At 43.9% G+C, this 12,582-nt stretch overlaps 1 protein-coding gene across 1 annotated transcript in view; it reads right to left on the bottom strand.

The window, feature by feature from the left end:
* Nucleotides 1-12,582, bottom strand: part of FBXL13 (F-box and leucine rich repeat protein 13) — a 395,640-nt gene that overhangs the window by 306,327 nt on the left and 76,731 nt on the right. The window contains exon 6 of the mRNA XM_069765120.1: nt 10,667-10,776. Within this exon, the coding sequence (XP_069621221.1) occupies nt 10,667-10,776 (110 nt within the window). The remainder of the gene's footprint in view (nt 1-10,666; nt 10,777-12,582) is intronic.

The raw sequence follows: 12,582 nt of genomic DNA, 5'->3' as shown, positions 1-12,582 counted from the left end.
TCCTTCCTTGCCGTGTCATTGGTGCCAACATGTATCAGAAGAAATGGGTGGACGTCCTTGGAGCTGAAGAGCTTTGGTATCCTATCGGTCACATCCTTGATCATCGCACCTGGAAGGCAGCATACTTCTCTTGCGGTTATGTCCGGTCTGCAGATGGCTGCTTCTGTGCCTCTCAGTAGAGAGTCTCCCACCACCACCACTCTTCGTTGCTTCTTGGCTGTACTTTTTGCTGTCACTTGTTGCTGTGTGCCCTTTTCTTTTTTGCTTGCTGGTATTGCTTCATCCTTAGGTGTGCCATCTTCATCCTCTACAAAGATTTGATATCGGTTCTTCAGTTGTGTGGTTGGTGATTTCTCCATGGTCTTCTTGCTTCTTTTGGTCACATGCTTCCACTCATCTGCTTTTGGAGGTTCTCTGACACTTTTTTCACCTTCTGTGACCAGTAGAGATGCTTCTGTTCTGTCTAGGAAGTCTTCATTCTCTGTGATGAGTTTCAAAGTTGCTATTCTTTCTTCCAGACCTCGCACCTTTTCTTCTAAAAGGGCCACTAGTCTACACTTCTGACAGGTGAAATTGGATTCTTCTTCTGGTCGATCTGTGAACATGTAGCACATGCTGCAGCTCACCATGTAGGTTGTCACATCTGCCATGTTACTCCTAGATCCTGCTGACTTGCTGTGTGTTTTCCTTCTTGTGTAATCTACTCAGCCAAGCTTTCTTGCAATAATGTCCTACAGGCAAAAATTTGCGCGCCGTAAGGCGCGCGGTTTGGTGATGCGTTCCAAGCAGCTGGTCCCAGCTGTACCCAACGATCTTCTTGCTTAGGGAGACTCTTCGCTTTTCCCAGAAGGCACCTGGAATATGCAAATTATCCTCCTCAAGCTTGAATCCCTGGTTTGGTGATGCTTTCCAAGCAGCTGGTCCCAGCTGTACCCAACGATCTTCTTGCTTAGGGAGACTCTTCGCTTTTCCCAGAAGGCACCTGGAATATGCAAATTATCCTCCTCAAGCTTGAATCCCTGGTTTGGTGATGCTTTCCAAGCAGCTGGTCCCAGCTGTACCCAACGATCTTCTTGCTTAGGGAGACTCTTCGCTTTTCCCAGAAGGCACCTGGAATATGCAAATTATCCTCCTCAAGCTTGAATCCCTGGTTTGGTGATGCTTTCCAAGCAGCTGGTCCCGGCTGTACCCAACGATCTTCTTGCTTAGGGAGACTCTTCGCTTTTCCCAGAAGGCACCTGGAATATGCAAATTATCCTCCTCAAGCTTGAATCACCGCCAAGCGGTGCACAAGGAGAAAGGCATGTCATCGTGGGCGGGATCCGACTGTGAGGCGTGAAGACCATGCCCGCCCACTGCAAATACAACTATAAACAAAGACATGTCCTTCAGCAAGATAGATCCGCCTCCTGATATGGTATGGCGGGGACAGGAAGAAGAACGCCCACCCACAAAGGAAGGAGAAGGAACAGCACGCGGTTGTTGAATACAACTTGGAACCCAAGATGGCGAGCGGTGGCTACCCGGAGTGAGGGGGAGAAGCAGAGGACTTTCCCAGCTCACGGGATGAGTATCCGGACCAACCGACAGCCATGGATCTGGGGCTCCTGGGAGCTCAGGTGGAGGAGCTGAGACGCCAGCTTCTCTGTACAGAGCTGACCATGGTGAGCAGATGAAATCGGCCCTGCAGAGGAAGATGAAGCTGGAGGAGCAGCGTCCCGTCCAGCAGCCAACGTCTCCGACCCAAGCGGAGGAGTCCGGCACTGGAGAAATGATAGCTGCAGGTACAGTGATAACCCTTACCCCGGTGACCGACGAGCCCCTGTTAGGTCCACTGCCGTTCCCGCCAGCCCTCAACCCAGGCCATACCAGCGAACGCCTAGTCTGGGACTGGACATCGGACCTTGAAGACTGATTAGTGGTACCGCTGCAGCCCGATTGTACACCTCGGGAGTTGAAGCAAACGGCACCCAGGTCAGCAACAGCTAGTACAGAATACCAGCCAGAGGCCTCTTCACCAGCTACTGCACCGATCACCGCAACCCCAGAAAAACCCCAAATGTGCTCCCAGGCCACTCAAACTCAGATGGAAGGAGTTGAGCAAATTGTGCTACCCGATGTGGCACTGGAGCAAGAACTTTCCTGACCAGGGAGTTGCAAACCCTAGGTACTACCCTGGAAGCAGAAGTAAGCAAAGAAGAGATAGCACCTGACTGTAAATAGTTAATAAAGTTTAATAGCTGATAGTTAAGTTAACCTGGAAAAGTGTACCCCAAATCATCTGGGGGTTGGCTGGACCACAGCACATGGCTGGAGACAGTAATCTGCAGAACTGTGAGTAAAGCGTTGAAAACTGTACCCAGCTGTGTCCTCTGAATTATTCCTGTGCCACTTGCCCTGCACTACAACTACCACAACAACCGCCATCACATTTTTCACTATAACTGCACTGGGGCCTAGCTCTACCCGTGGATAGCTGTACCAACTCTGCTGCATCACCATCTGCCCCAGAGGACCTGAACTTCAGCGTCAGCCACCATCTCATTGCCGAATACCACGGGTGGCGTCACAAACAATTCCCCTTTTTCCCTACAAACTTTATTATTCCCCTTTAATTTCATTGACTCTTTTATTGCACACCCAGGGCCACGGACCGGGTCACTGCTGCCGTGACACATCCCGTTAAGAATCAACAGACCCTGGCCCGAGTACCCCACGGCCCTAGCGGGCACTCCACAAACTCAAGTCCAGGACTGTCCAATGTGTCCGGAACAGTTGGGACTAGATTAGTGGATCGATTCATGGGTCTTTGGTCCAGCGTGCAAGTTAGTGTTACCTGGCAACTTGACGGGAGGCCATGAATCTCTAACCTTCTGGCATCAATGGCGCGGCTTTTGATTAGCCAGAGCTGGCAGGACATCATTGTGTGTGCTGCTCATCTCTAGTTGGGACCTGTGGATTTAATTTGTGGTTATTTATTCACAGTCGGAGCTGCCAGAACTTGCTCATCTTTATGAAGCTTCACTATATGACATTGCCTTTTTTGTGTCTGTAAGGCTGTGTTCACACGTTGCAGAAATACTGTGTTTTTTGTTTCCCCCTTCCCCCTCCCCCCCCCCCTTTTTCCATTATGACCATTCATAGATCAATTATGCGAACATTCCTCTCCTCGTTGTTATTTGGTCCCATTTCGGCTCTGTTGTAGGGGGTCCTTAGCTATAGAGTTGGCCAAACAAAACAAAATAAGTCTTACCGTTTTTTAACATGTAGTATAGGAGCCACTGCTCCCTACTATATTCACCTTCAGTGGCGTATCCAATGGGGACCCCATTATGGGGCTTTAAACCCGTTTTTTCGCCCTGATGGGAGCTTCTTTTCTCTGACTTCGGACCTAATTTTTTATGTCACTTAGTTTATGTTGACTCCTGACCAATCTGAAGCCTTTGGGGACATGACAGTTGTATCGTGGAACATGTCCATACCGACGTTAGTCCATTGTTTTCTCTGTCATGCCCTCCCCCCCTTTTTCACATTGTATGCCCGTGGGATTTGATTATACCACATATTCTTACTGATATGGTATTTATATTTCTAGAGGGCACCTTTTTTCATTTCCCCCTCTTTACTTTTTCCCTCTGCCCCCCACCTTTTATTACCATCCTTGCCGAACCTGATAGGTGTGCGTATTTTCTTAGTGTTTGGAAATGTGCATGGTATTCTCTTTACAGGCAATTTATATACCGGCAATGGGATGCCTAGGAATCCATTTTCTGCGTCTCCATTTATGACCTCATATATAATTTACATTATAGGGTGTGGAGATCTCCCCACTGGGACCTCCCAAATATGACGGTGGACATGGCACATAACAACTGACGTGTCCACTAGGACCTCCCAAATATGGCGGTGGACGTGGCACACATTTAATGGTGCTGACATGTTGTTACATCTATAATATGTCGCCCATAGGTATTGGGAAATATAGCATACATATCATGGCATTTACCTCACCCTAACCACCTGGACTCTATCAATATGGGGTCAGCCACCTATAATGCAAAGAACATATATACTGTGGTGTGGCTGCATGGTGTTTTAAGCGGTGTTTGCCGGTGATTTTACATGCGGCATGTGACGTATGGTGTTGGTGTCCTGTCAGCTGGCGATCGTGGATGGGGCACATGTATGTTTTGATCGACACCTGGTGACATCAAATTTGCCGCTCACAGTGCGTGGCACATGTTATACTAACTGTTCTGACTCCTTGAACATGGCGCCCGCCATGTATGATAGTTTTGACTACCCTGACTCCTCGAACATGGCGCCCGCAATAAATGATAGTTCTGACTACCTGCACTCCTTTAACATGGCGCCCGCCATGTATGGTAGCATTGACACTCGCAACATGGCGGGACTGCCTTATATTCTTCCTGATGGGCGGGCGATAGGAGCGGTGGTGATGGTTGGGGCGCTAGGCGAGGTGTGCAGATTCACGTTATCCTGTAGTCACACTGGGCTTCGGTAAAATGGTGGGCAGAAGTGACGCGCTTAACATGGCGGCGGCACTTCCGGTAATGCATCTCGGAATACTATGGCGTGCAATCCGGCCGGCATCTGGTATGTACAGACATTATTCTAATTAATTAGGGGGGGATCCACCTTAGCTGTATACCGATAGGAGCGGTGGTGATGGCTAGGCGCGGTGTGCAGATTTACGTTACCCTGTAGTAACACTGGGCTTCGGGAAAATGGTGGGCGGAAGTGACGCGCTCAAGATGGCGGCGGCACTTCCGGTAATGCGCGCTCGCTGTCTCGGAACGCTATGGCGTGCAATCCGGCCAGCATCTGGTATGTACAGACATTACTGTAATTAATTAGGGGGGGATCCACCTCAGCTGTATACCATATACCATTACCATATAAAAGGGGGGGCTTCTCGGTCAGCGGGTCAGGACTTATCTAAGCTGCAGACACAGCCAAGCATCTTTGAACTTCTTTGGGACTTCCCAGCCACTGCGGGACCCCTTCTTGATACGGACTTATACAGACTTGTATGCACTTTTTGGACCGTCCTGTTCAGGACTCCTGAGGGGACCCATTGGCACCTCTTCTGATCATATAACTCCCCTGATGATGCTCCCCCATTGGAGTTGAAACGCGTAGGGAGAAGAGAGACATTTAGGGCTACATTTGGGGTGGAGGATTCCCATAGCAGGGCTCACTTGGGGCCTGTCCTTGTCAGGACAGGAGCTTCTCTAAGGGTTTACAGGGAAGACAGTGGCAGTGTTACTTTCCCTACCCTTGGCCCTTTGCATCTGGAAGCACCACCCTTATGGATTTTGAGGGATTTATTCCATATGTCCGTCTGAATTGGTAAGACCGATCCAATTTTTTATTTCGAGCACTGGTTCACTTGAGCACTTTTTGTTTATGTATGTGTCTTGTTAGGATCCGAGTTTTTAATTATATCTATTAAAGGTTATGTTTTAGTTCAGTGGATATCCTCCATAGCTATTTCCTGCATTTTTCCTGAGGGTACAGACGAGGCTAGTTTGTTGTATAGGCCTTAGCTTTTTCTAAAGAAATGAAAGACAATTTCTCAACAACAAGACCAAAAATATGGGCACAAAAGTATGACTAGTTTTAACCATTCTATCACCTGTATGCCCATATTAATACGTTAAAACTGTCCCAGGGGGTCACAGCTTCCCTTGATCATGTGAAATGCTTGCTCTATGGTGTGGAGATCTGGTGACTTGCAGAATATTCCATTTCTTTTCCTTAAAAAACTCCTGAGTTGCTTTCACAGTATATATTGTCAATTTGTTCTGTAAAGCGCCGTTCAATCAACCTTGCTTCATTTCATTGAATCTGAGGAGAAAGCATCGCCCTGTCCACTTCCGAATTCATTCGGCTGCTCCTGTCTTCAGTCACATCATCAATAAACACTAGTGAGCCAGTGCCATTTGAAGCCATGCATGTCCATATTATCACAGTATCTTCAATGTTTTACAGAGGATGTGGCGTGCTTTTAATTATGAGCCCCTCAAAGCGGTTTCCATACTTTCTTCTTATCATTCTTGTTTAGGTTGATCTTAGTTTCATCTATCCAAAGAATGGGTTTCCAGAACTGGGCTGGCTTATTTAGATGTCTAATCTGGCCATTCTACTTTTAAGTCTGATTAATGATTTGCATCTTGTGGTGAACTCTTTGTATTTGCTTTGATGAATTCTCTTCATGGTAAACTTAAATACTGAAATATCTACTTTCTGAAACGTTTTCTTCACTTGGGTGAATGTCGTGAAGGGTTTTTCTTCACCATGGGAAAGATTCTGCGATCACCTTTTTGAGTTCCCAAGCTCATCAGTGTGCTCTTTTTTGCAGAATGTATCAAACTATTGATTTGGCCACTCCCAACATTTCTGTTGTCTGTCTGATGGATTTCTTTTTTTTCTTCAGCCTAATGATGGCCTTCTTTTTCACTAGGGGCTCCTCTGACTGCACATTGTGTGTTCACAGCAACACCTTCCAAAGGCAAATGCCATACCTGGAATTAGCTCCAGATCTTTTACCTGCTTAATTGATGATGGATTAATGAGGGAATAGCCCATGCAGACCATTAAAGAGCTTTCGAGAACTGTCCAATTACTTTTGGTACCTTTAAAAAAAAAAACAGCTACATAGCTACACCACCAGAGCTTCTGCACCCCCAACCTTCTGTCTCTTCTCCATTATCCCATATAATGCAAGTCCGCAAGTACAGGGTCCTCTCCCCTCTGTACCAGTCTGTCATTGTAAATTTGTTTACTGTAAACGATATCTATAACTCTGTACGTAACCCTTTTCTCATGTACAGCACCATGGAATTAATGGTGCTATATAAATAAATAATAATAATAATATTAAAAAGCTGTAATTCCTAAACCCTTATATTCCAATTAGGATGTGAATACCCTCAAATTAAAGCTGAGAGACCGCAGAGGAAGCCCATATTAGTTATATAACTTTATCTTGAATATATTTTAGTAAACAAATAAAATGGCAAAACTTGTGTCACTGTCCAAATATTTCTAATATACCTAATATAATATATATATATATATATATATATTATACTGTGAGGCAGTGACCCCTGTTACAGCTAGGGGATGCTGTCTGTGCTCCCCAGAATGACTGTCTGATAGCTTGCAAGGACCCAACCTTTGGCTAGTTTTATCGGCGCATTGGCAGTTTGGAGCTAGCAAACTTTCGTATGAAATATATGAGTCTACCCTTGCCCAGATTACCTCCACTGATGGCAGTAACGTGGATTTCCATTTTGAGGCTAAACCCTGTCTGGCTGCCATCAGTATTAGTGAGCAAACCCATCTTGTGCTGTTGGGGAGGTTTAACAAAGCTAGGGCTGGGTTGGAGTAAGTATGAGTTTCAGTGCAGCATTAAATGGCATCAAATATTTTTTCCCAATATTGCAATGCTAATGGACGGGACAACCATAAGTATAAAAGTGATCCCACCTCTCTGCAGCCCCACCAGCAAAATTAAGAACATGTGGGGAACATGTGAGCAATGCGCTTAGGACCCAAGTACCATCTGAGATGGATTTTTTTGATAATCTCTAAATGGTTTATGCAGGCTGAGGATTTAGTAGACCATGTTATTGCTAATTGCCAATGTTCATGTGAGAATGACAAACCCAAGTCTTTCTCCCATCTAGACATGTATTGAAGTTTGGTCTGGTCCGACAGGGAGCATAATGTGTTGTAGGCGATTGTGATACCTTTCTGGCATCCTTTTTTCTTCAAAATGAAGGATAGGATATCAGAATGCGGGCTTTACGCCAAGATCTCGGGGCAGGAGGCTAGAAGACTTTGTAATTGTATATACTGGAAATAGAAATGTTGAGGGAGATTAAATGATTCTGATAGGTCCTCAAAGGATCTGAGTTCTCTTCCCATAGTAACTGATTGCAAGATGGGAATGCCATGATCATCCCAATGTGAGCAGTTAGAGGACGGAATGATCACGTCAATGCATTTAAAAGATAATCTGGATAAAGGTATATGCACTATTTTTTGGGATACCAGATCCTCCCAGACCTTCAATGTGTTGTTTATACTTGGTAGGATATATGCACGAGAGCACCTACGTATATATTCTGTCTCTAATAGCAATCTAGTTGACTGCCCCTTAACTAGTGACTTTTCCATATTGACTCACCGAAGCGTAGAGTTAGGATCCCACCACTCTCTCAAAGAATCGATTATGCATGCTTTGTAGTAAAAATGCACAATCCCAGGCCCCGCTTCCTCATTTTATAATATAGCATAGAACTATGTACTCTGGCCTTCTTACCTGCCCAAATAAAGTTTAACAACAGAGACTGAATTTCATCAAGGAGTTTCCTTGGTATGGACAGTGGTATGCAGCGTAGGACATATAGAATTTTGGGTAGGAAAGTCAATTTAATAGTTTGCAGGCGTGCCATCCAAGAGATGTCCAGCTTACCTACTCTACTTAGTTCTGGTCTAAAAGGTGTTTAACAGGGAAGTTAAATTTCCAGAGACTAGGTTTTGGGTTGGGGATGTAAGCTCTATGACCAAATATGGAATGCTATCTTTAACCCACGTAAATGAGAATAAAATGCTAATTAATTTGATACAATAGAAAAACAGCAATTAATATTTGGATCAAAACCTTTATTTACTATTATAGAGGTCAGAAGTTTCCTGTAGTTCTTGACCAAGTTTGCACACACTGCAGCAGGGATTTTGGCCCACTCCTCCATACATATCTTCTCCATATCTTTCAGGTTTCGGGGCTGTCGGTGGGCAACATTGAGCTTCAGCTCCCTCCAAATATTTTCTATTGGGTTCAGGTCTGGAGACTGGCTAGGTCATTCCAGGACCTTGAAATGCTTCTTACGGAGCCCCTCCTTAGTTTCCCTGGCTTTGTATTTCAGGTCATTGTCATGCTGGAAGACCCAGCCACGACCCATCTTCAATGATCTTACTGAGAGAAGGAGGTTGTTGGTCAAAATCTCGAGGCCATTTTCTGGGAGTCCACCACAATGTAAACCATGGAAGGGCTTTCACAAAATGTTGGTGGAGCCCCCACACCACTGAATACCCACCGCATCGCACCTCCGAACAACCCTTCCTTCCAACCTGGGGTCTGCAGCATCGCCTCACTCCTGCCTCAGTCAGCAGCGACCCCGCTTCACGACAGCCACAACCCTCGGTAAGCAATAACACGCACCGATTACTAGAAGCATTACCATTTTATTAAAAAAGGTTTTTTAACTATTTTTCTCCCCCAAATTTGGGGTGCGTCTTATAATCCGATGCATCTTATAAACTGCAAAAAACTGTATATATTTTATTGTCTAAAATACTAAGGAAATGTATCAATTTTAATTTAGGCCTTTTCTAGATTATTAAATCTCCAACTTGATTAACTGTTCACAATAACCGTAATTTTCAACAAGGGGTGCCCAAACTTTTAAGTGCCACCGTAAGTCTGTTCTCTCACTCTTTTCCAACACATTAAAAAAAAAACACACTTCTTCTTACCTTCCGACAGTCTCATGAAATGAAGCATCCTCTCTTGTGCCAGCAGCTGACATTGGTGTGGCAGGCATGGGCGGCGCATGATGTCACTGCACGAATCAGGTTGCGGTCACACCCTTTGCAACCATGATTGTTACAACCCTGCTTGCTTCGTTCTACATATGCATTAACTTTTCAGCAGAGTATCATTTAAAATGAATCTGACAGCCAATACATGCTGCCAAATCCAGGGGCAGCATGTAAATGAGAAGCCTTTTTGTTCCTAAATGGTTCTTTATTATTCCAATGTGTTTTAATGCCAAACTGGCGCCTTTATCAGGGTTAGAAAAAAACAAGATATCATACAGTATTTAGATTTCTAACCTTGATAAAGGCACCTGTACGGCACAGAGACACATTGTGACAATAAAGAACCATTTTTGGAACACAAAGCGCTTTTAATTTACTGTAACACAGCCTATACAATGTGATATCATCCTCCTCTACTACCTTCGAGCATAGAGATCTACAGTATGAATCCAGGGCAGCAGGCAGGCAGAAGCCAACGAAGACACACCTGTCATACTAGTCCAAGATTGGGTTTTTAAAGTATGTTTTATTCTGAAACTCTGCAGCGTTTCACAGTCAAATATACACGGCTGAGATCATGCAGCTGGTGTCTGATACATGCTGCCCGTGGATTTGGCAGCATGTATCAGCAGTCAGATTCACTCTAAGGCAGGGATTACACTTGCGAGAAACTTGCATGAGTCTCGCATCTCAACACCTGGCATTGCCGCCGGCACTCGGGACCGAAGCGTGTGGCTGCATGTATTTCTATGTAGCCACACACTCAGGTCCCGAGTGCCGGCGGCAGTGCCGGGTATTGAGATGCGAGACTCATGCGAGTTTCTCGCAAGTGTGATCCTGGCCTAAAGATTATAATGCCACCATGCCCTTACCTAAGAACTCTTTGCTAATGGAAACGTTTTATGCATGCTTACATTTCCAAGTTACAGTAAAAACAGCAGTGTATTTTTAGATCCGAGATAACAATTTTAAGTGAGTCTACATTTATTTTAGACTATGTCAACATTATAACTGTTAAGTTTACACATACCTCAAAGTACTCTCTCTTCTTTTTGGAATCCTGAGTTTCAGCATTCCATGCTTTTAAGATTTTTTTCAAGAAGGCATCATCATAAACATTCTGAATTCTGGTTGAAGCCACTGTAGAGAGAAAGATAATAAGCATTTTTTTATTGAAAGGACAAGTCAAGTGTTTTTTTTATTGCATCAGTGATCACTAATTTGTGTATAGTGTGTGCATTAAAATACTTACCCATTGCTGTCTGCCGGTCCCAGTGCTGCTCCATTCCTCTCCTGCATCATAAGACCACAGAGCTTACCTGCTGGCTCACAGCAGACTATTAGTTGCTTTCTTAATACATTAAATGTGTGTAGGTGCATGTAATGTGTTGTGAGTGCATTAATATAGTCACCTACTGATGCGCTCTCCACTATCCAATGTCGTTCTTCTCTGACAACTTTCATTATTGCGCTACTACTGCTGTTTCCACCCTTTCCAATGGGTTTTTCTGTCAGAGTGAATGAGAGCTTTTTTTTTTTTTTTTTTTTTGCACAATTTACCATATATCTTACTGCAATCAAAATGGAAATAAAAATTCCAGGGGCAGTGAAATGGTGAAAAAATGCAATTCTATTTCTTTGTTTTTTTACGGTGTTCATTATGCAGTGGGATGACTGATAATACAAATCTCCAAGTACTATTGTAACAATTCCAAGTTGTCTAGTTTTTTCTAATTATTTAAATGGATGATCCAACATACAAAGTAATCTTCATTCTAAATCCTTATCTATTTAATGCCATAATATGAACGGTTTTCTAAAATACCTGAATTAAAAATTCACCATCTTTCCCCAATTACACCATCTACTTTTTTTTTTTGCTACTTCCTTTATTGATGATGCTTTGCTTGACAATCTCAGTGCATGATGGGATACTCAGACAAAAAAAAGAAAAAAAAGTCCTCTTTTTTGTGTCGGTGAGCTTTTACTCTAATGTTTAGCGTTAGGACTGGCAAAATGTAAGGACCCTTGACGTGGATTGCCAGCTTACAGTACATATTGAGGCCCCAATATAAACTAATACCTTACATACATTGATATGTGTTGTTTTTTTTTTGCACTTTATCTTGCAGGGTGCAGTCGGACCAAGATGGCTCTGTAAACTATTGGCCCCTGTTCACACAGAATGCATTTTGTAGCACTGGGCGGCCCGCCTGTATGTGCATTAGCAATAGGCCGTAAACCAGATGGTCTGCATTGCCTGTGTGAACCTATTGTATTAATGTCCCAGCAAACATAAAATAAATCGCACGGAGCAGCTACAATGGCTGCCATCATTACCGGTAAAGCCAGGAATCTCTGTGAGCGTCCTCCCCGACGCGCATTTCGGCGATGTAGCCTTTCTCAAGCCTACACAATAGGCCATATGGGCAAATGTGTAATAGATACTAATAGACGCTATAATTATTTTCAATCTTTTTTGACCTGTATTGCTATTATAATCTCTCTGCTGTGGGCATCCTGTTCTTGACATGAGCGAGTGGATGTATCCCCATCTTCTTCCTTTTGTCATCTGTATCTGGTCTTTCTAATAAAATTGAATGTTTATTATGTAAATTACTTTGGACATTTTCTGTTGTTGTTTGTTCTTCGTTACATTTCGGTTTTGCGACATTTCCAATTATGTCCATTAACATCGCAGTATTTCTATATTAGACTCAATGTTATAATTACTGTGATGTTTTCTTTCATGAGGTGTTTTGGATTAAAACACCTGTGGCTAAGAGGCTGAGTGCTCAGTCAGAAGGCTAGTGAATACAAAATTAAAAAAAACTGACCGTCACATCCAAACATAGACTAAGCGTGAACAGGCGCCGCAGTGTGCTGCCTTATTTATTTGACTGTATATGAGTTGGTGACTCTAGGTTACCCCTCCACAGAGAGAGA

Source organism: Ranitomeya imitator, chromosome 4 (assembly GCF_032444005.1).
Source record: "Ranitomeya imitator isolate aRanImi1 chromosome 4, aRanImi1.pri, whole genome shotgun sequence".
In the NCBI taxonomy this organism is placed as follows: Eukaryota; Metazoa; Chordata; class Amphibia; order Anura; family Dendrobatidae; genus Ranitomeya; species Ranitomeya imitator.
Note: the sequence above shows the minus strand (reverse complement) of the source record. Positions and strands in the feature narration are given on the sequence as shown.